Genomic DNA, 22,233 nt, shown 5'->3' with positions numbered 1-22,233 from the left:
CTAGACCCGCCTTACACCCGCCTCAACCGTTTGCCGTTTCCTGCCATCCTCTCTCGTGTGACTGGTTTCTCTAGCCGCTCTGTGCTTTAACAGCCTGTCTGAGACTCATCGTGGTCCACTCCCGCTTCTGCTTTCGCTCAGATTTCGTCAGGCTCGCGTCGCTTCCTCAGGCGCATCTCGCGCGACTGCTCTCGCTCACGTCGCCTCTCGCGCGCGCCAACAAGTCTGATCAATGACAAGCGCTACGCTTCTTGCCACGCTTTGCGCCTCTGTCATCTCGGGATGCGCTGCAGCTGCTCGTAGGCACTCTCCGAGTGCTGGACCCCCTAGTCGCTAGCTTTCAGGGCTGATCGAGACGCGTGAGCTCACTAGAAACCGTTCTTCTGTGCCGATTTCTACCCTGGAGCTCGCTCTCAATAGGCGACCGAGTCTATGTAATGAGGAACTCAAGCCGAAACGCAGTTGCGCGCCCCCGCACGGACGCCCATCGTTCAACGGTCATTCGATATGATGGCTGCTGCTGCCGCAGTTACGCGAGCGCTGTAGATTACGCTTTCGAACGATCCCGCGCTAAAGGCGCGTGCGAAACGACTGATGCTTGCAATTGAGGCCGCTGGCTCGTTGGTCTCATAATTTCCGCTCTTCAGCCCTTTCGGATTCGTAGTGTTTACCCTTCACATAGCGTACGACATACGCTGGAGACTCTGGGGTGACTGCCGGCATGAATGAGTGAGAGCCGTTTTTTTCGAAACCTGTGACGCGTGCGCCGAGAATTTTCTTCGAGACGATTCGTGCGGCAGTCTCGCTACACTTTGCTCCCCAAAACGCTCACAACGCAATGGCGACTTCGCAGACTCTCGACTCGGTCGCCAAGAAGCTCGAGAAGGTGCTTCCGGCGGGCACCGCGCCCAACTCGGGCACCTCGACTCCCGCACCGCTGCATACGCCTGGAGGATCAGGACCGAAACGAACGCGGCTCGCATGCATGACTTCGGGAGGAGACAGTGCGGGTATGAACGCTGCCGTCAGGGCGGTCATCAAGATGGCGATCGCGCGGTAAGTCAGCTCGCAGAATGACCATTGCCCCGTTCTCGTTCGAGAATGTCTGATCGACCCGGATCCCCTCATCTTGCCGTTCAACTCCGAGGCGAGCCCTACGAGCGCTCATGGCGAGCTTGCTTGCCAAGATCTGAGCTGTATCGGCGGCCTTGTTGACCGAGAGAGGAGGAACGGACGCGATTGAGGGCGATGCAATCCGTCGGTCAACCTTGCGATAACGCTCGCTGACTTTCGATCCTGCTCTCGCTCGGTAGTGGCTGCGAAGCATACGTTATTCGTGAAGGCTGGGAAGGTCTTGTGAAAGGAAACGACGAGGATGCCGTTGCGCAAGCGACCGAACCTCATTCGGGCGCTCCCCTCACGAGCGAGAACCCGCTGCCCGATCGTAGGCAAGGAGGATTCGTCGCAACCTACGGAGAAGGAGAACTTCTCAAGGAAGGTGAAGGTGAACAACGGCTCAAGGGCAGGTACATCATCCGAGTGAGCCGAGTCTTCCTCTAGCTCTCGCACGGTCCATGCGGGAATCCACTGACAGATTTCGCTCATCGCGACGATAGGTCGGATGGGACGATGTTCGAGGATACGCGAGCATCGGAGGAACACTGATCGGTACCGCCCGATGCGCTGAGTTCCGTGAAATCGAAGGCCGTCGCACTGCCGCTCTCAACTTGATCCGTCACGGCATCGATGCCCTCGTCGTGTGCGGAGGAGACGGAAGTCTCACGGGAGCGGACAGGCTCCGCGCCGAATGGCCCGAACACATCGCTGCCCTCCTCGAGCGCGGTGAGTTTCGCTTGTCCTTGTACCTTCGAGACAATGCTGATTGAGAAATAACTCCTATCAAACAGGCGACATCACCCAAGAACAGTTCGACACGCACAAGCACCTCAACATCGTCGGTCTTGTCGGCAGTATCGACAACGACATGGCTGGAACTGATATGACCATCGGTACGACGCTGATTTCCAATCCTCCTAAACTGAAAAAGGGCGCGGCTGACGTTGGATGTATGCAGGTGCAACCACTGCCCTTCACCGTATCTGCGAGGCTGTCGACAGCATTTCTTCGACCGCTTCCTCCCACTCGCGCGCTTTCGTTATTGAGGTCATGGGTCGCCACTGCGGATGGCTTGCCCTGATGGCTGCCATCGCCACTGGCGCCGACTACATGTTCATTCCGGAACGACCTCCAACGGCAGAAGACTGGCAATCTTCGATGTGCAGCGTTCTTTCTCGCGTATGTCGCGCAGTATTCGATTAAGCCCCTCATGACTCCCACAACTTATCAACTTTTCCTCCTCCTGCTGGTAGCACCGCGAAGAGGGCAAGCGAAAGACCATCGTCATTGTTGCCGAAGGCGCGCACGACTGCAAGCTGAACGCCATCACCCCGAACGACGTCAAGGACGTCCTCACGAACCGTCTTGGCCTCGACACCCGTGTCACAACCCTTGGACACACTCAGCGTGGAGGTAACCCTGCCGCGTACGATCGCATCCTGGCTACGCTTCAAGGTGCCGAGGCTGTCGAAGCCGTCCTCACGTCGACTCCCGATACACCTTCGCCCGTCATCGGTATCGCCGAGAACAAGATCACCCGTCAACCTTTGATGGAGGCTGTTGCCAAGGTAATTGCTAAAATCAAAAATGTCTCCCGAGGTCATACGTGCTGACATCCTTCGATCCGAGCAGACCCAAGAGGTGGCGAAAGCGATCGAAGCTATGGACTTCAACCGAGCACTCAGTCTCCGAGACCCGGAATTTGAAGACTGCCTTCACGCTTTCCGCGCCACGACTCGTCTCAACACCGAGTACCGCGTCCCCGAAGCCGAACGCATGCGCATTGGTATCATCCAGTCAGTGCTCCGATTCTCTTCGTACGGCCGGGAAAGTTACTGATGGTCGCTCCTTGACCTGTGTCATCAGCACTGGTGCCCCTGCTGGAGGAATGAACGCTGCCACTCGCACCGCCGTCCGCTACGCCCTCTGCCACGGTCACACTCCTGTCGCAATCTACAACGGATTCGTCGGTCTGCTCGAAGGCAACGTCGCCGAACTCTCCTGGCTCCGTGTTGACCAATGGACCACCCGCGGTGGATCTGAGCTTGGCACGAACCGCACCCTGCCCGATTCGGACATGGAGGGCATCGCTGCCAAGCTGGCCGAGTACAAGATTGATTCGCTCCTCATCATTGGAGGCTTCGAAGCCATGGTCGCGGTCAACCAACTCGAGAAGGCTCGCGAGAGCTACAAGGCGCTCAAGATCCCGCTCGTGCATCTGCCTGCGACGATCTCGAACAACGTGCCAATCACGGAATGGTCGATCGGTTCCGACACCTCGATCAACGTTCTCGTCGAGGCTTGCGACGCCATCAAGCAGAGTGCCTCTGCGAGCCGAAACCGAGTCTTTGTCGTCGAGACCCAGGGAGCTGGATGTGGTTACATTGCCATGCTCGGAGCCCTTGCCGTGAGCTCTTTCCTCTTTCTGTCGACGCGAGCCGACGTGATTGCTGACACGCTTTTCTCGACCAGACTGGAGCGAACCTCGTTTACACTCCCGAGAATGGCATCACCCTCAAGCAGCTCGCTCAGGATGTCGAGTTCCTCAAGAAGCGATACCGCCAGGATGTCGCTGGAAAGTCCGAAGGTCGTCTCGTCATTCGGTCAGTCTGCCTCATGCTGCCTCATAACCCATTGGGGCCCGACTGAAAATTAACATTCAACCCTGTCCCCGTAGCTCGGAGAAGGCGTCTCGTACCTACACGACCGAGGTAGTCACCAACATTCTTGCGGAGGAGGGCAAGGAGCTGTTCGACTCTCGGTTGGTCGCTCTCGGTCACACGCTCCAGGGAGGTGTGCCTTCGCCTCGCGACCGAACTCGTGCCGTGCGCCTCACGGTCAAGTGTATCGACTGGCTCGAACAGCAACACACCTCGAACACGGAAGCGAGTGCTGCGACGATCGCGATCGAAGGCGCTGGAATTCGCTTTGTGACTCTGCCCGAGATGATGGCCGCTGCCGACTTCAAGAACCGTCGTGGCAAGGAGCAATGGTGGCAACCCATGCAGCGACTCGTCGATGTACTCTGCGGTCGTCTCAACCTCGAGAACAAGCCGATCGGAGGGTTCGTCCCGACTACGACCCAAGCGTGAGGAAATACTGTAAATCTTGTATACGAAAGAACCCTATAGAACAACGTGCACATAGCGAATCGTAAAGGCTTGTCAATGAACTGAAACAAGATGGTCCTCTACCGAGCATGTAATTGAACCGAGACGATTTCCAGTGATCAATTCAATCTTTCGGCCGGTCGCAGAATTGAATCTTTCCAAACGATAAATGTCGGCGACACCTTCAACGCCTGGGGCTGGACCCGAGACTGCTCTGCAGAAGCTTGCGCGGCGACCGTTCACTGCGCAGCTGACTGCATCGGGTTCGTCGACGCCAGTACACTCTCGACACTTGAAGCGGATCCACATCGCACCCGAAATCCTCAAGGCAGTCAAGATCTGCGCCGGAGATGCACTCGTGCTGAGAAAGCAGGCAGCTACAACCTCGACCGACTCGCTCGAGCGAGGATTGGAGAACCTCGACCTCGAAAATGTATGTTGGCTCATCGTTCGTCTCATTCAACAAGTGCTGCACCGGCTGACGACAGTACTCACGAGGTCAACAGAACGACGATAGACCATCTTTCGCAGTCGGTGTCGCGTGGCCTGACTTTACTCTCTCGGGAAACGGCAAGTTCAGTCCTCCCTGTCGTTTCTTACGGGCTCTCTCAAGCTGATCTCTGTTCTCTCCCGTAGCGGTCGCTGTCTCTCCCTTGATCCTCGCGAACGCTCGTGTCGCAATCGGCGAGGTGACGAATGTAGCCACAGTCGCAACATCGGGAGTCGAGGTGATTGACGCCGAAAAGATCACCTTGATTTATGATGCCAAGGGCAAGCCTGGCCAGGACAGCTTCTTCGAAGCATACGTCAAAGAGGTCCTCGGTGAGCGATCCTGAGACGACCGGACCCAAATCAACGAGCGCTGATTTGGCCTCTTCTCAATTCCTTTACTCAGTCGACCTCCGCTTCATCGCCGTCCATCACTTTGTCGAGTTGACCTACAACGGTCTCGTGCGACGCCTTGTTGTTTCGTCTGCGAAAGGATCGGCTTCAACCCTGCCCTCCTCGACACCCACAGGCGAGCGAGTCTACCAAATTTCTCGCTCGACCCATGTCAGCTTCAAAGCCCCAGGTTCTACTGCCGCAAAGAAGCGCGCGCCGACATCCACAGCAAACAAGACATCCGTCGCAACGAACGGGTCGTCTGGCGAGTTGCCCGGGTACGAGATGGTCGGAGGAATGGAGCATCAGATTGAGCAGATCCGCGAAATGGTCGAATGGCCGCTCACTCGCCCGGAGCTCTACAGTCACTTTGGTGAGCTCATTCGCTCCTTCCATGCGCGCTGGGAGTCTCCATTGATCAACGGGCACAGGGCTTCGACCTCCGCGAGGTATCCTTCTATACGGACCGCCCGGAACGGGTAAAACCTTGTTGGCGTTCTCGATAGCACGTTCGACTCGGTCGAACCTGTTCACGATCAATGGGCCGTCACTCTCTTCGGCGTACCATGGCGAGACAGAGGCGCGACTGCGCGAAGTCTTTGCCGAAGCGAAGCGGAACAGTCCCGCGATCATTGTGATTGACGAAGTCGATGCACTTGCACCGAATCGTGAAGAAGGAGGCGAAGTTGAACGGCGAGTAGTCGCCATGCTGTTGACCTTGATGGATGGGTTGGAAGAGAAGGGCGTGGTCAAAAAAGAAGGCGAAGACGGCGATGCGAGCGACGACGAGGACGAGCCAGCAGACAATGCTGAGGAAAAGCCGCGCGTGGTAGTCATCGCAGCGACGAACCGCCCGAACGCGATCGATCCAGCTCTGCGACGACCAGGTCGCTTCGACAAAGAGATCGAGATCGGTAATTCTTCCAACTCTAGATCTTCTGTCTCAGTATCAAGCATTGATCAGCTTGTTCTGCTGCAGGAGTACCCGATGTCGCCTCACGCCTGTCTATCCTGAACGTACTCCTGCGCCAAACCCCTCATGCACTATCGGAATCCACATTGCAGTCCGTGGCAGCTCGGACGCATGGTTTCGTTGGCGCCGATCTTTCCTCGCTCGTTCATACTGCCGGTCTCCTCGCCATCAAACGATCCTACGCTCTCATGTCTTCCTCTTCAACGTCGTCTCTTGCAACGATGAAGGTGCTCCCAGCCGACCTCGAATCTGCTCTCCTCTCGACCCGACCTTCTGCGATGCGCGAAGTGTTCCTCGAGACTCCCAAGGTGTACTTCAAAGACATCGGAGGACAGGAACATGTCAAGGCGAAGCTCAAGGAGAGTGTCGAATGGCCCTTGCTGCACCCTGATACGTTCAAGCGGTTAGGGGTCGCTCCGCCTCGAGGTGTGCTGCTGTATGGTCCGCCCGGATGCAGCAAGACTTTGATCGCGAAAGCTCTCGCGACCGAAGGTGGTCTCAACTTTATCGCCGTCAAGGGTCCAGAGGCGAGTCGTGTATCTCGATCGTGCGATACTGCTCAAAAAGTATGGCTTCTGACATTATCGAATTTTTGGACTCGACAGGTCTTCAACAAGTACGTTGGAGAATCGGAGAAGGCTATCCGAGAAGTGTTCCGGAAAGCTCGCGCTGCTGCGCCCTCGATTGTCTTCCTCGTGAGCCCGAGCCTCTGCGTATAGCTTTACCAACAAACATGAGGCTGACATCAGCCCCTTCCGCTGCATCAGGACGAGGTTGATGCGATTGCGCCTGCACGTGGATCTGAGGAAAGCAGCGGACCGACGGGTGATCGTGTCTTGATGAGTCTGCTGACCGAGATGGACGGTATCGAAGAACTCAACGGGGTCGTCGTACTCGCGGCTACGAATCGACCAGACGTCATCGTAAGTGACGCTGCTTCGTCCTTCTCGCGTTCATGATAGTCGAACTTACTCGGCATGTGTTCAAGGATCCCGCTCTCATGCGCCCCGGTCGACTCGATCGGATCCTATACGTTTCTCCTCCCGATTTCGAAGCTCGCAAACAGATCTTCTCGATCAACTTTTCCAAGATGGCCGTCAATGCGGACGTCGACATTGATGAACTCGCTCAAATCGTACGTCAAACCCTTTCCGTTTGAACGATCGGTACCAGCATCAATATACTGATGATGGTGTCTTATGATACAGACCGAGGGTTGTTCGGGAGCAGAAATCGCTTCGGTTTGCCAAGACGCGGCGTTGAGCGCGATGAACGAAAACATGAACGCTCCTGACGTGAGTCACTTCCGAAATGACTTTTCAAGAGCCTCTCGTCTTGGAACCTGACTCATTTTTGGCCTGGCCACAGATCCAACGGAAACACTTTGTCGAAGCTGCTCGGACCGTACGTAGACGGATCACTCCGGAAGTGATTCAAGAGTACGAAGAATGGAGAGATCGAAGCGGTGTTCGAAGCGCATAGAATTTGGGCGTCGGTCCAGAAAAGAAAAAGGGCAGGGATATCGATTGCAGATGGGTATTCGTTTGCTGGAAGTATCGTGCTAGATCGCAGAAACTCCGAGAATCATATGTCATGAATCGTGTTGAGACGGTTTAGTCGTCACTCGATTCTTCGTCGGAACTCGCTTCTTCCTCGTCAGTCAATTCGTCTTCAAACGACATGCTCGTGTCTCTCCAATTGCCTCGTTTGCGCCAATTCCAGCCGTCGCCGAGAGGGGGTACAGAAACCGGCAAGAAGATCGTGATCCAGTGACTGTCGAAACATAGCAAAATCAGCATCCGAAAGAGGTTCTGCAAGTGATAGTTACTCACTGTCGATCGCGCGAGCTACCAACGTTGAAAAAGTCTTGCAGGTTCTCGCGCCAACCTAGGTCGTAAGGGTTCATAAACGTCTGGTTCTTTGATTTGGCTAGTTTGCGGTACCAATCTAAATAGTTCAGGGATCAGATCAGATCAGCCTCAAGAAAAAAACGTTCCAATCGATCCCTCGCGATGAGGTCGACTTGGAGGTACTGACCATTATCACTCGATTCAACGCTTGTCTCGTTTTGTGCAACGAGTTTGAGTTGGGCGCAAGCCATGACGAACACGGCGAGTCCCATGACTGAGGACAAGAGCTCCATCGCCAACATGGCTGCTCTCGGAGTACGATGCTCCCAAACCTGGATCGACAACTTCAGTTTGAGCGTTTTTTTTTTTTTCGAACAGCTAATATCGGATCGATGAAACGAGAGGCTGCAAGACGCACGGGATAATCGAGAAAGGCCACGGCTTTCCAAGTTGGCGAGAATCCCCAACCCGCAGCGCAAAAGCATGCGATTGAGAAGTACCACAGGAACAGGAAAAAGTATCGCTCGTTGTGATGTCCGACACAACCTTTGATCCAGGGACAGCTATCCAAAAAGAACGATTCAGCTTTTGTTTCTCTCTCGGCTAAGGGATCCTGGACAGATCGACCTACTGATGGTCGAATTTGAGGACGCAAGTCCTGCACACACTACAATGGTGTGTCCGCTCGGGTTTGACCGGCTGACGACCATCGCTTGTCGGAGGGCACTTCTTGCACGTCCTAGCATAGAGTCGGTCGACGCGCGCATCTGCTTCGCCTGTGAGCGGGACAGCCTCGCGTTGTTTCCGTTGCGCATCTTGAATCTCGCGCACTGCTCGGTCGTGACGGGACAGGGGGTGACCGGGTCGGGCGGTAGATTGTGCGGCAGGAGCGAGGAAAGAGGTCCAAGAGCGAAACGCGGTGGGTGCCGGTCCCGAAGGATGACCGGGACGAGTCGTGATCGCTTTGTGGTACTGGATACGCTCTCGAGGGATCAGGTTGGAGCGCACGGATCCGGCAGGAAGGGAGAAGGACGCACATGGAACGAGAACATGAGGACGAGGTACGAGCAGAAGATGGTGCCGGCGACTGTTTTGGCCCAGGTGACATCGGGGCCAAGGAACACTTCGGGGAAGACGACATCGAAGAATGCGAACGCGCAGCCCGAGATGGCGACGAGTGCGATGGCGACGAACAGGGGCCCGACCACACGATTGACTCGATCGAACGACTTTTCGAAGCGCCTGAACGACCGGTACACTACCTTGGAGCACGCAGAGAGAAGACGAGGCATGTCGGCAGCATGGTGGGGGTGAACGTAAGCGGCTCGAGAGAGTCGCAACAAATGTTGGATCCCCTCCACTCCGTCCGAACTCCGACTACCAAGGGTAGGCCGCCTGCTACAGTAGGCACGAACAGTCAACTTAGCGCAACAAGGGCAACAAGTTCTCGAGCGCTCGCACGCCGCTGTCGGGCATGTCAGCCTCCCCCGCTCCGTTCGAAATCCCGACTCGCCTTCGTTCGTCTCTCGACTGCCTGCACTCGATGAGGAAGTCGTATCCGACGAGGCGCACTCGCAGACTGGCAGGGCGCTCTCTCGAGGCTAGTCACTAGCTTGCTCGGGCTGTCGGATCTCGCTGCTTCTGCTTCTGCTCTCGTTCCTCATTTCTCGCTTCGCTCTCGCTCAGTCAACGCCGTGTGCTCATCTTGTTCGACTCGAAGCAATCAAACATACTCACCATGTCGCAGCCCGAACAAGCTCGCCCCGGAAAACGCATGCGCATCCGACAGAGACGAGCCGACGATGAATTGTGGACTCTCGGTACGTTCTCCCATCTCGTCATATCAGCTCCTGTCGCTGACAGGATCGCCTTATTTTAGGGAGGCACTCTCCACCGCCGGCTACTCGTGTCCCCGCAACCTTTCCCTGGAACAACCATGCCTCGAATCGTATTCACGCTCGCGCTGTCACCGATGCATCGACCCTTGCGCCAAGCGGGCTGCTCTCGAATCGAGATCGGGCTCTTGCTTCCGCTTTTTTAGTGCCAGATCGGGCAGCGCCAACGCCCGCAAACGCGCAGCCTAAAGCGAAAGCGGTTGTTCCCGATTCAGGCTCGCCAATGTGGTCGAATGCCGGCGGCATCTTCCAGCCTGACGCGCAGAACCCGGTTCCGGTATCCCTGCCGGACGCGCTGCTCCCGCAACAACCGCCGAACCCGATTCTCGGGTGAGTCCCGCACAGACCGGCCCTTTGTCGATCACAGGAACTGACTTCTGCGCCCTTTTCCTGCGCAGACAACCGCTGCTGAACCTGCCGACATTTGCCGGGATCAGCGCCCTCGTTTTCGACCCGTCTTCAGATCAACCGACTCTGGCACGCGCTTCGCCAACAGCTTCCACCTCTGCGACCGTCACGCCAGCGACACGACGCCCAGCGACCATGTCGGCGTTCGTGACATCGCCTTCTGCTTCAACAACCACCTCGGTCTCTTCCTCCTCCGTCACTTCCCCAAGTCCTACAATCGTAACCCAGACTCGCTCATCGACTGCCACCTCGAGCTCCGTACTCCTCACTACCGCGATCATCACAGCGAGTCGCTCGACATCCGCTTCTATCCCTAGCTCTGCCACTGCATCTGCCGCATCTGCATCCGCTTCGCCTACAAGCTTTCTTGCGACTATCGCCAGCTCGCCCGTCTCCATCACGATCACGGTCCTTGTGTGTGTCGGCATTCTCGCCCTCGTGATCGCGTTCCTCTTCTTCTTCATTCGGAGATGCCAACGACGCCGCAAGAAGAGACGACTCGGTGACATCCTCGCATCCGAGTTTGGTTCGCCTCGCCACGACCCGAGCTCGATGAGCGAGTGGGCGACCCCGGGACCTGGCTGGACAGACAAGTACTACGGCGAGCAGATCGGTGGCAGGATGGTGGGAGGGGCTTCTTTGTCGGGCTCGGCAGGACGACCCGCCGAGGCTCGCGATGAAGAAGAATACTGGCAGAGCGGACTGGGGATGGGCATGGAAGGCGGCTACGGTGTAGCCCGCTCCCTGTCGCAGCAGCGACGGACCAACGAGTGGGCGAATCGCCATGCCGAGCAGGATCTCGCAAGAAGGGCATCTTGGGAAGAGATCCCCTACGCTGGTGGCGAACACGTTCTCGAACACACTCATGTCCTCGACTATGCCGGAGGTCATGGTTTCGTCGCTCCAGCACCTCCGCCTCAAGCAATCGTTCGCGATCGGTCCGAGCTGGATTTGCCGCAAGGCCAACTCGCCCCTCCCCAAGCTCTGCATCCGACTCGCCCTCGACCTTTGCAAGCAACGTCGTACTCTTCTTACGCCTCTGAATCGACTTACCCCGTCGACGAAATCGGTGATATCGAAGCCGAGCAGAAAGAACTCGCAGAGACCATGTCGGCCTTGGATCTCGGACCCGGCCAACGACTCGACACGACAAGTCCTCCGGCTCAGACGACCTGGCGAGATTCGCTCGACTGGGTTATGGGATCGGCGGCCGACCTGATCGGCTCGAAGCTGCTCGCTCGCAATGGTTCTGCCGACACCCTGGTCGCATCACCTCCTAAGAAAGTAGGCGAAGATCGGTTTACCCAACGACCACCCTCGATCAGGATTCCCCGACCCGCTGCCGACCCGCGTACGATCTCGGACCAGTTTACGCCTCTTTCTCCTTCATACGGCGACCGATTCCTGAACCCTACCCGATCGGAACCGCGCCCGCCGACCCTGTCTCGCCAATCCAGTATGATCTCATTGACCTCGTCGGCCGATTTCGCCACCACCAACCAACACGGCACCTTCGCTCAGGGTGCAAGGTCCCGACTGTTCGACGCCGCGCTCGCCAAGAACGCGCAACTCGAGGACGAGATGGAGGTGCTGAACGACATCGCAGCGACCATGATGTCACGCCAAACGACTGAAGTGACTCACGCGAGTGAGCTGCCTTCGAACGCATCGTCACCGTATGCTCGTTTCGAGCCCGCAACGCTCTCTGCCGGCAAGTTCGTCAGTTCGCCCGTCGACATGTCGCCGTCGTCATCTGTCAGCACGTCTTCGTCGTTCACGTACCGACCTTCGCCTCCGCAACCTACGAATGAACTCGAAGTTCCACTGTCGTCCGATATGCGCAAAGGCTGGTCCGCTTCGTCCATCGATTCGAAAGCAAGTTTCGACGCGTTTGGTCGGGGCAACCTCACTCCTCGGCAGTACCACGAGAGGCTGCGCATGTCGAGGCAGAGAACCATGTCGAAGCGCAGGACGACCAGGAAGGCTGCGGCAATGGGACCGGGACCTTCAATGACCTCGATTTCGACCTTCGACGATTCTCAGGACGAGTACTTTGAATGGCAACACCCCTCGAATGGCCGACATGACGCAGTCAGAGAGCTCATGGTGGAACGGCGGCGCAGATCAGACGAATTTGAGGAATCGCTGCTGTGAACACCGACTGGCGCCTTCCTCCCTTTTACAAAGGTTTTTATTTGGTCGTGTATAGGCTCACAAAGGGGTACTGCAATTTGATGTTCTGATTAGATACTGCTCAGAGATCTAGAGTAGAGTGATTTCTCCGCGACGCGTGCGCGCGAGCTATGCGTCTCCAAATATCTTCTCGATTGCTTTGAGTCGAAGCTGACTTTATCGTAGGGTATTCGCATGCGAATCAAATATACACACTGCTATGGGGTCGCAATCGAGTTGAGCGAGATTCCAATCTTATAACCGTTACACAACTCGTCATCACCATCTCGGATCTACTTGATCAACCTGCGCGCCTCTGAGCAGTGTGCCATCATGCAGGTCAGTCATTTCGTCTGGACCACACCTTGTTCGACTGCAAATGTGCTCAAAGTTCCGAGTCTCCGTTCTTGCTCAAGTCTCGTTCGGTGTCCACCGCGTCTTCCTCGGTTCCATACCAGTCGACAAGTGCCATGATCACGCCACAGCCATCACGAACAGGCTCGAACGAAGACGTTGATCAGAGAGGGAGACGGAAACCGAGAGTGCTGTTGATGGGGCCGAGGAGGTACGTTACACACTCTTGACGGAGCGAGACATGGGTTAGAGCAGCTTTACAAGCACCTGCTGAGCTCGACATCTTGCTACGAGCGGCATCGGAGCTTCACTTCGTAGTTAGCACCACTTTCGGATCATGGTCTCGGAACTGATACTCCGTTCCGTGCATGCAGTGGAGGCAAGTCGAGCATCCGCAAGGTCGTGTTTGAAGGCATGGCTCCGAACGACACCCTCTTCATTGAAAAGACCAAGAAATCGTCGTCCGAAGATCTCAAGTATGTCCACATGTCCACATCTCTCTCGGCAACTTTGCTCGAAGTCCTCCTGATCGATGATCTCGGCAGTGCTTTCCTATCAATGCGCATGTGGGATTTGCCAGGAGGACAACTCGATCCCGAACAGCTCAACCTCTCGTTCGAAGATACGGACGCGGTCATCTTTGTCATCGACGCCCAATCTTCGATGGGCGATACGATCCGTAAATTGAGCGTCACGATGCACAAGGCGTACGTCGCAAACCCGGGTATCCAATTCGAAATCTTCTTGCACAAGGTCGACGGCATGTCGGAAGATTTCCGATTAGGTACGCATCGAGACTCGCTCTTCCACGCTCTCCAACCAGCGATCAGCTCACATGTTTGACTGCGGATCTTGACAGATGTGCTACAGAACCTCCGAGACCGGCTGACGGAAGAGCTGTTTGACATCTCTCCCGAGCTCGAGAGCAACATGAACGTCTTTTACTACCTGACCTCGGTTTTCGACAACTCCATCTACGAGTCTCTATCGCGTGTGATTCAAAAGCTCATCCCAGAACAGGCGGTGCTTGAACGTTTGCTCGATCTCCTCTGCCAGGTGGGTCGACAAACGCTCTTCTAAGCCATCGTAGTGGAGAAGCCTGACGATTACGTTGCACGCAGCAATGCTCGATGGACAAAGCGTTCATCTTTGACACTGCATCGAAAATCTACATCGCAACCGATTCAGCACCGCTCGACAACCAAACCTACGTACTCTGCGCCGAGTACCTCGACCTAGTCGGAGACTTTACGGCCCTGTACGAGTGAGTATAGTCGACCTGAAGCTCGGATTGCGCTCCTTGTATTGACCATCCCTGATTTACACAGGCCGTTCGGGGACCCAATAAGTTCGCAGGACCCTGGAACAGCTTCCAAAGCTCGTTCAGTATCAGAATCGCCTGCGCGAAAAGATTCTTCAGCTTCAACCAGCGCGAGCCACATCCTGTCAGCGTCCTCTTCGACACTGCCGAGCTCGAACGACGCGCCAAAGCGCAAAGGGAAGAAGGGTTTACCTCACAGCAAAGTCAAACTTGGCACAGGATCGACCATTGCGCAATGGACTCTCAACGAGTACGCATCAAACTCACCTGTCTGGATTCTCTCGCTCTATGGCTGACCTTCACCTGCCCTGATGAACTCAGCAACCTGTCACTTGTCGCGCTCGTGCGGCCACACGCGCAAGACCAACATGCAGCTCTTATCGACTACAATGTTTCGACTTTCAGGCAGGCGGTGCTCGCGATCTTCGATATCGGATCACGCGGAGCGAGAACGAATCTGACGTAAACTAGCAGATACCCCTTTTGCACGGCGGTCCAAGCCTCTTGCGTTGTAGTGTAACAGGCACGAAACAGGCTCCTGGCTTTGTACGCAGGACGTACACGAAGATTTTGTGCCGGGCCGAATCTCGAGCGTTCGTCGACCAGCGAGCGACCCTGAGTCGTAACGTTGATACGAGGGCCGAGCGAGCTGTATGGCGTCCACTAGTGACTACGGTGCATATCGCGTGATTGCAGCTCCGTCGGAATTTCCGTTGCACGGATCGCTCTCTTGGTCAGAGGTCGCACGGTTGCGCTCGCGCTCTTCCTCTCTCTTCTTCCTTATCCTCCCCTCATATCGCCTCGAGATCCCTCTCAGAGATATGGCCTCTTATACCGTATGTCAGACAGCTCGTGTCACGCGGTTGATAGAAAGCGCTTTGACATGCGTTATCGTCATGCTCAGGACCCCCCCAGACCGATCGAGGTGCAAAAGTACGACGATCTGGTTAAATTCTGCCTCGATGCACTGTATGACAACCCAGACGCAAGAAAGGCCAAAACCCAATCCCACAATCTCCCGTACACATTGCTTGACAAGAAATTTGCTCTCAGTGAGCCCGTCTCACCTGACACGCGCTGTCAAGGAGAAACTAAAACCCCGCTGCTTCGCCAGAGTATGGCTGTGAAAAAGCATACAAAATCGGCGGTCCGGCGCTCAAGGCCTACTACCGTTGGCACTACTCCGATAGATCTAAGGCCTACACAGCTCAGCTCCCGCTTCAAATCTTTGCTCGACGCGGGCCCAAGAACAAGAAGATACCATTTCGCCCCCAGGTTCCGTTGGATTGGGAAGCGTTCGAAGAAAAACAAGGCAGCTCGAGCCCTTACTGTTCTTTGAGAGTGGTGCGCGGCAAAGGCAAGAAAAAGAAGCGGGAAGTGGTTCTGCCTACACGCGTCTGCTTACCTAGGTACCTGAGGCTTCGTGGAGGACCCAGCGAAACCGACACGAGCGAGCTCCCATGGGAATTTGAAGAAAGTTCAGGCAATCCTGTAATAACCGGTAAAAAGAGATGATCGGCAGACACCGCAGTCTAGACTTAGGCTGAAGCTTGTGATTTATCAGTCAGCGACGGGACGCAAACATGGAAGTGGACCCAACTCTGGTCACGTCAGCCTGATGGGCCTTACACGGATTGTGTCGATGTACCCAAGGTCAACTGTGTCGAGGTCAACGCGGACGATCGCAAGGATGGAAGTCCTGGCTCTCCTGATCAGGTTGTTCTCAAATTGGAAGATGAAGGCGAAATCAATACTGTCTTCTTCGTAGGCATCGTTCTCGTGGACGACGAGTGGGTACCCTGGAGACCTGGAGCTCGTCAGTGCCCTCCTTCCACCCTCTTCCTGCAATTCCTTGTCGATAGGAAGCGGAGAAGCTTGCCTTCCCTTGATTTCTTACGGCGAGCTACTGATGCATGGCTGCTTACCTTACCACGCGTTACTTTAACGCGACGCAGATCAGGACCTCGGTGCGTGCTTCGCTTCAGTCTGACAGGGAGAATACTACGAGACGCCGTGAGACTGACGGAAACGCTCAATGCTGACAAACAGTCCATACCGAACGAGCACGTCCGACAGTACGTTTTTGGACATGCTCTCCCTGTCCGTCTCCCGAGTGCACTCACTCGTTCGTTTCTATCAGATCTCTGCACCTCAGGACGGTCCGTCAAACGTGAGCAGCTTGTAGTTTCGGCGGATTGATAGGCATACGGGCCGCTAAGCTGAGGCTATGCCTACGTTTGGACAGGTCTCGCCGCACCATGCTCAATACGGCCAATTCGCTCCACACACTCGGACCACACACGCACACGATTCTCAAGCTGCTCAACAGCTTTTGATCGAAGCGGGCGATCCTGGACACAATCCTTACGTTTTGCCGCACGAAGCGCAACACACTCATGGAGATCTGCAACAGGGACCTCCTAGCCGGCGACTCCCAGCTCCCGTTGTCGATCCTTACTATCGTTCATATGACGCACACGCATATACGGCTACCCAAAACCCTCAGCCTGCAACACATCAAGTGTCAGGAAATGTAAGGGCCCTGTTGCTTGGTGGAACACCTCTTCTACGTTGACTGATCGCTCCTCTTGAACTCAGATCGCACACCCACGCGATCATCAAAATGCCCCACAACCTTTGGTCGGAGCGGTCAATCCTGGAAAGAATCCTTACGCACCGCCAGATGCTCGTCACGATCTACAACACGGACATCCTGCCCAGCAACTTCCATCTCACCTTCTATGCTATCCTGACCAGCGGCCACACGATTCACGCGCGCATCAACGTATGCCTACGCAAAACACTCAGCATCAAACACTGCCTTCCTTTGGTGAGAGCTTCGGGGATGTAAGGGCTCTGTTGCCTGTTTGAACACTTCTTCGATATTGACTGATTGATCCTCTTCAATCTTCTCGTTATTGCGGATCCTTTCCGGGGGATAGCTTCTACCCCCTCGCTCGAATCAACAAGGGCCGAACCCATACGGATACGGGACACAGCGTTCACTCGGTCATCGCCAGCAAGCCATCTACCGCATGCGTTTCGCTGGATCCTCCTTGGTCTGAGACTGTTTGTGATGCCTCTACTGCGTAGAGTCCTTGTTGCTGTTCAGGTTATAGCTTGTCGTCTGTCTCTTCTCTTCGTCAAACACTGTTCGTTCGTCTGTTTTCTGCCTTGATCGAAATGCGATTCCAATCTCTGGGTATAACGGGCGTCTAAATGTGGGTATCCTGAGGCAACGCAACGGGTCAATTCTTGGCAGTCTGACGCGGTGACGTATCGAGAAGGCGTGTCGCTTACCAATAGGGTTGTCTTCAAAGCGGTAGGGAATCATCACCGAGGAACGGAGATTGCTCAGCAGAACCTGAACGAGTCTGCCGCAATCTGGTACCCTCCAACGCCGACGTTCGGGTCGCCCGTCTCGGTAAAGACGAGGATGAACGACTGCGAGAACACGCGAGGGAGGTTGTCGTAGTTTTTCGAGGTGATGGTACCCGCGATCGGGGTCGGGTTCGAACCATGACTGACTTGACCCGAAACGGTCACGACGAGGGAAGCTGGACCTCCTGCGGCGGACCCCGAAATGGGATGACAGTCGAACGCCTGCACGTCGTGTTTCGACTGGGGCATCTGTTGCACGAACGCGGCGAGGTCTGCGACCGAGATTGGGTTCCCGTTCCAGGTCACTCGTGCGGTCGGTGCATACAGGGTGGGTAATTGGGCTGGTCGTTCGGCAGGTGCAACATCCTGGGCGTTGTAGTACCGCTGAGGAATGGCCAAAAAACCGCGAATGAGCGAGAGGTACGGTCACGTGTTGACGAGGAACACGCAACGGGCTCACGGTGACAAACTGCTCTGCTTTACTACTCGCATCGGCTACGATCGCTTCGATTCCGCTGGGAGGCTGTGATCGGTGCGAGCGGGGTTCAGTTTGATCAGGGAAAAGTCGCGCGACAGTCGAACGGGATCGGCACTGACTGCTTGAGCCCTGCACGCGTGCAGTCAGGTCAGTCAGATTCAAGTGAACATTGTGCAAGAGCGAACTGACTCACATGGGGTGGATTGACGGTAATGACGACAAGCGGAAAGCGGAACCGCGCGCTCCGGATGCGCTTTCGCGCTCTTCACCGCTCGCATTCACGCCATTTCCCTGGACGCAGGCCTAGATCAGCAGAAGCACAGATCTCGTCGAGATAGACGGAGCTCGCGTATAGCCTGCGGCGATGCTGTCCCGACTCAAGCGGCGCACCGCCTCGACGTCGCAACCACCCGACCACGACCTCCCCACCGTCCGGCACGACTCGGACGACCCTCCAAGCCCGACCACCTCGCGCAGGACATCGCAGTCGGCAAACACGACCCCGTCCAAGCAGTCAGTCAACTCGAACCGTACACTCTCACCGACACGGGTCAGGCACTACGCTCCCTCGATGAGTCGCTCCTCGTCAGTAGGATCCGCAAATGGCATCGACAATGCCGTGTCTGCTCTCGGCTCCGAGTACAGCTTCCACTCGGCTGCGAGCGGCGCAGCCAAAGTCGGTCAGGGCAGCCTCTCGCTCGAGCACCTCACTTCGTCCGACGGTTCGGGCCCCGTAACCCTCGTCGTGCAGGCTCCCGAGCTCATCGGTGACGCACCAAACGCCCTCATCGCATCGACAGACGACTATCTCGCAACCCCGACTCCGGGCAGACCGCTCGAATTGGGCGCGCAAGACCCATCCGTGCTTGCGGCGAGGGCCGAGGGATCTACTCTGCATGCCTCGATGCCCATGTCGCGCCCGCGAGCTTACACGACTTCAGAGGCGCTGCACCCTTCGCGCTCCCGTTCACCCGCGCCGCGTTCACAGGCCTCGTCCGTCTCGACTATCCTCCCGACCCAGTCCGGACTAGACGCCCTCGCCAAGATCAACTCGCCGAGCGACGTCTCGGGAACCGCAGCGGTCGACTATGTGCGCGCGCGCCCGCACTCGTCGTCCGTCCCGACTTCGCCGCCGTCCCTCTCCCGCCCGCACTCGCGCTCGGTCAGTCGCCCGGCTTCGCGATCGCCTTCCTTCAACGCGCAGACCCAGGCGCGGCCCGACTCGCAGTCTCTACATCCGCCGGCCATCTCGCCGACGAGGTCGAGGAGGAACACAAAATCGTCCGGAGCTTCGAGCGGGATCGCCGGCGCGATCGCCCTCAGCGGAGTCGCCCTCGCGAGTCCAAGCGCACAGCTGCGACACCCGCTCGGACTCGCACGGGGAGCGACTACGGCCAACTTGCACACCGCGCCGGCGGACGTTGCCGGCGTCGCGCCGGGATCGCCTCCGTTGAGCGCCGCAACCAGCTCGGGGGCTACTCCCATCAACGGAGGCGGCAAGAGATCCGCCGCATCTTCCATCATGAACGGAGTGACCCCAGTACGTTCGCGCGACTCGATCGACAGCAACGCGATCGTCTCGCCATCCGAGTCCCGACGCGAGTCGGAAAGCTACGCTTCGCCGGCACCCGGAACCGCAAGCGAGAGCTTGTTGAACCTCGACGAACACGCGTTCCTCTCGATGGACCAACTTGGAGACTTTGACGATGTCGTGAGCCAATTGGGCACAGGATACGCTGTCGCGAGTAGTCGCAGAAATGCAGAGTTTCACGCACTATTCAAAAACATCTCGGATGACGATTACCTGATCGAGGGTGAGCCTGACTTTGCTTCTCTTTTCGTCTCTAGCTGATTATTCTTCGCCTCTGCGCTCAAGATTATGGCTGTGCGCTGCAGCGCGATATCCTGATTCAAGGAAGGCTCTTCATCTCGGAACACCACTTGTCTTTCTACGCCAACATCTTTGGCTGGGTGACTTCTGTATGTATCTCTTCTGCATATCGGATAAGAGGAGACTATCATTGACATTGTTTGTTGACAGCTCACGATCCCCTTTGCCGAAGTATGCTCTATCGAGAAGCGCATGACTGCCTATGTGATTCCAAACGCGATCCAGATTGCAACGATGCACGCAAGGGTCAGTTCCGCTTCAATTTCTGCACGGACCCGGCTGGGACGCACACAGACCTCGGCACGTGGAAGAAACCTTATCGCATACTGACCCCGCTTTGACTTCTCGTTCGGTTCCTTCTGCACCTACCGCTTCTGGCATCTCCGGGCGCATCCTCCCGCTCTCACAATTCGCTTTCTCGTTTATCTCAAACCTCGACCAACTCATGCTCGCTGCGGATCGCTTGCTGTCCATTACGACTTCCCCGCTCATCGTCCTCACCCCTCCGCCTCTGTCTCCGCCATTCGCGATCACGGATCATGACCTCAAACAGCACACTTTTGCATCGTTCCTCTCGCGGGATACGACGTACGACTTGATTGGCAACATCTGGCGCATGGTCCATCCCGTCGTTCCCACTTCTGCCGGACTTCCCGATCATTCGACTTTGCACGACTCTGACGACGATGACGGACACCCGGCATCGAACCACGGGGACGATGCTGGTATTGCGAGTGGAGTCGAGAAGGAAACTGGAGGCGGTCGCGAAGGTCGGGGCGTTAGGAAACGGTTGAGAGGGTTCAGAAGACCGAGGGGAGGTACAGGAGAATCGAGTAACGCTGGCGAACCGAAAGTCATTACAGAAGATGCTGCGAACTCGGCCGCAGGGGGACACGGCAAAGGTGGCAGCGGCAACAATTCGGCGAGACCGGGTACTCCGAACGGAGGTGAGAAACGACAGGTTCATCCGATCACGCAGGACACGTGTCCAACCCTCAAGAACCTCAAAGAGGTCTGCATGGACACCATCTTCCCTTCCGCTCCCGAAAAGATCTACAACCTCATGTTCACGAGCGGGTTCATGCGAGATTTCTGGAGCGAGAACCAAAAATTACTGGGTACGAATTTCTTTTTCCTGGCTATCCTTGTCGAAAGTCCGCAACCGACTGAAGTAGAGAAACACTTTCCATCTGGACAGATCTGCATATCGGAGACTGGGCACCTCAGAACACGGGTTCAAACTTGCTCGCGCGGTCCGTGTCGTACATCAAACCGTTGAACGGTTCGATTGGACCGAAACAGACCAAGTGCCTCATCACGGACGAGTCGGCTCATGTCGACTTTGACGACTTCGTCTGCGTCGTGACGACCACGCGCACGCCGGACGTGCCGAGTGGGAGCGCATTCGCAGTCAAGACCCGCACGAGTATGACTTGGGCCAAAGGCAACAGTTGTCGTGTTGTCGTTACGACTGGAGTCGAGTGGAGCAAGAGCAGTTTCATCAAAGGTACGTATACCCTTCAGAGCCCTCAACACACCGCTTCAATGCAATGCCCTGACCAGAATGTCGATCTGAATACAGGAATTATCGAAAAGTCATGTATTGACGGACAGAAGACGTACCATGTTGATCTCGAAAAGGCGATGCGGGCCTACATTTCGACGCATCGCAACGAGTTCATCGAAGAAGGGCAGTCCGACGAGGTTGAAGACGAGGACGATACACATGACGATCTTCACGTGAACGGCTCGAACGGACCGCATGACGGGGACGATCGCAGTTCGCTGACTGGTTCAGCTTCAGCCGATCGTACCAAACGAACCTGGGCCACCCCGATCCTCGATACGCTCGAACCTCTCGTCGATCTCGTATCGGAACAAAGCCCAAAGACGCTCGTGATCGGCTTGGTACTCGTCGTACTCGTCCTGAGTAACCTGTGGACGTTGTCTTCCGGTCGTGGGAAATCGGCCAGTCTGCATCCGAGCGAGAGAGGCAGACCCAGTACCTCCGTTGCAACCTCTGGCGGTAATAGGAGCCCCAACGTCGACCCTCGGTCACCGGATCAAGTCGCGAGCGCCGTTAGGGACGTTCTACAAGATTACTTCAAGCAGCAGGCCAAGGCTGAGCCGGTCATCGGGACGACAAAAGACGGTTCGGATCGAGGAGGAGACGCGCGAGGCGAAGTTGAAGACATCGGAAGGATACTCGATCAACTCGAGGATCGGATCAGAAATTTACGAAACAGGATCGATGATGTATAAAAATTGGAATTATAGACACTCTTCCTATTCGGCGTTCGAACGTTGAGAGCAGTGTATCCTAGGACTAACAGAAAATCGGAAATGTGGTGATGACAACATAAAAAGAACCAAGTAGATGCACATATCGAGTCCCTCTTGCC

General features: G+C 56.1%; 7 protein-coding genes across 7 annotated transcripts; 5 read left to right on the top strand and 2 right to left on the bottom strand.

The window, feature by feature from the left end:
* Positions 1 to 838: 838 nt before the first annotated feature.
* On the top strand, positions 839 to 4,208 carry JCM15063_003092 (uncharacterized protein; the record flags this gene model as incomplete). The annotated part of the gene is made up of 10 exons (XM_076678687.1): positions 839 to 1,056; positions 1,314 to 1,539; positions 1,617 to 1,842; positions 1,908 to 2,009; positions 2,075 to 2,295; positions 2,370 to 2,684; positions 2,749 to 2,912; positions 2,983 to 3,523; positions 3,589 to 3,719; positions 3,794 to 4,208. The coding sequence occupies 10 exons, from the start codon at positions 839 to 841 to the stop codon at positions 4,206 to 4,208; spliced, it is 2,559 nt and encodes an 852-aa protein (XP_076534179.1).
* A 187-nt stretch (positions 4,209 to 4,395) lies between these two features.
* AFG2 (AAA family ATPase AFG2) lies at positions 4,396 to 7,563 on the top strand (the record flags this gene model as incomplete). The annotated part of the gene is made up of 11 exons (XM_076678686.1): positions 4,396 to 4,659; positions 4,715 to 4,796; positions 4,863 to 5,048; positions 5,122 to 5,481; positions 5,540 to 6,022; positions 6,088 to 6,608; positions 6,687 to 6,776; positions 6,849 to 7,004; positions 7,070 to 7,216; positions 7,290 to 7,376; positions 7,450 to 7,563. The coding sequence occupies 11 exons, from the start codon at positions 4,396 to 4,398 to the stop codon at positions 7,561 to 7,563; spliced, it is 2,490 nt and encodes an 829-aa protein (XP_076534178.1).
* Positions 7,564 to 7,694: 131 nt separating this feature from the next.
* Positions 7,695 to 9,223, bottom strand: JCM15063_003090 (DHHC family palmitoyltransferase; the record flags this gene model as incomplete). The annotated part of the gene is made up of 6 exons (XM_076678685.1): positions 7,695 to 7,854; positions 7,914 to 8,028; positions 8,119 to 8,263; positions 8,350 to 8,494; positions 8,563 to 8,903; positions 8,969 to 9,223. The coding sequence occupies 6 exons, from the start codon at positions 9,221 to 9,223 to the stop codon at positions 7,695 to 7,697; spliced, it is 1,161 nt and encodes a 386-aa protein (XP_076534177.1).
* Positions 9,224 to 9,669: 446 nt separating this feature from the next.
* On the top strand, positions 9,670 to 12,388 carry JCM15063_003089 (uncharacterized protein; the record flags this gene model as incomplete). Its single annotated transcript, XM_076678684.1, has 3 exons — positions 9,670 to 9,751; positions 9,973 to 10,156; positions 10,225 to 12,388. The coding sequence occupies 3 exons, from the start codon at positions 9,670 to 9,672 to the stop codon at positions 12,386 to 12,388; spliced, it is 2,430 nt and encodes an 809-aa protein (XP_076534176.1).
* A 488-nt stretch (positions 12,389 to 12,876) lies between these two features.
* GTR2 (Gtr2p) lies at positions 12,877 to 16,932 on the top strand (the record flags this gene model as incomplete). The annotated part of the gene is made up of 13 exons (XM_076678683.1): positions 12,877 to 12,971; positions 13,135 to 13,236; positions 13,306 to 13,544; positions 13,620 to 13,816; positions 13,882 to 14,024; positions 14,089 to 14,331; positions 14,403 to 14,543; positions 15,650 to 15,897; positions 16,037 to 16,048; positions 16,131 to 16,156; positions 16,222 to 16,251; positions 16,327 to 16,604; positions 16,680 to 16,932. The coding sequence occupies 13 exons, from the start codon at positions 12,877 to 12,879 to the stop codon at positions 16,930 to 16,932; spliced, it is 2,007 nt and encodes a 668-aa protein (XP_076534175.1).
* A 503-nt stretch (positions 16,933 to 17,435) lies between these two features.
* JCM15063_003087 (uncharacterized protein) lies at positions 17,436 to 18,218 on the bottom strand (the record flags this gene model as incomplete). Its single annotated transcript, XM_076678682.1, has 4 exons — positions 17,436 to 17,846; positions 17,923 to 17,985; positions 18,060 to 18,069; positions 18,130 to 18,218. The coding sequence occupies 4 exons, from the start codon at positions 18,216 to 18,218 to the stop codon at positions 17,436 to 17,438; spliced, it is 573 nt and encodes a 190-aa protein (XP_076534174.1).
* Positions 18,219 to 18,304: 86 nt separating this feature from the next.
* Positions 18,305 to 22,093, top strand: JCM15063_003086 (uncharacterized protein; the record flags this gene model as incomplete). The annotated part of the gene is made up of 6 exons (XM_076678681.1): positions 18,305 to 19,754; positions 19,817 to 19,920; positions 19,982 to 20,077; positions 20,385 to 20,949; positions 21,030 to 21,338; positions 21,414 to 22,093. 6 exons carry the CDS (start codon positions 18,305 to 18,307, stop codon positions 22,091 to 22,093), a joined length of 3,204 nt encoding a protein of 1,067 aa, XP_076534173.1.
* Positions 22,094 to 22,233: the final 140 nt, after the last annotated feature.

Source organism: Sporobolomyces koalae (genome assembly GCF_050403365.1).
Source record: "Sporobolomyces koalae JCM15063 DNA, S_koalae_JCM15063T_v1_ctg16, whole genome shotgun sequence".
Classification (NCBI taxonomy): domain Eukaryota; kingdom Fungi; phylum Basidiomycota; class Microbotryomycetes; order Sporidiobolales; family Sporidiobolaceae; genus Sporobolomyces; species Sporobolomyces koalae.
This window is presented reverse-complemented; position numbering and strand designations above follow the sequence as displayed.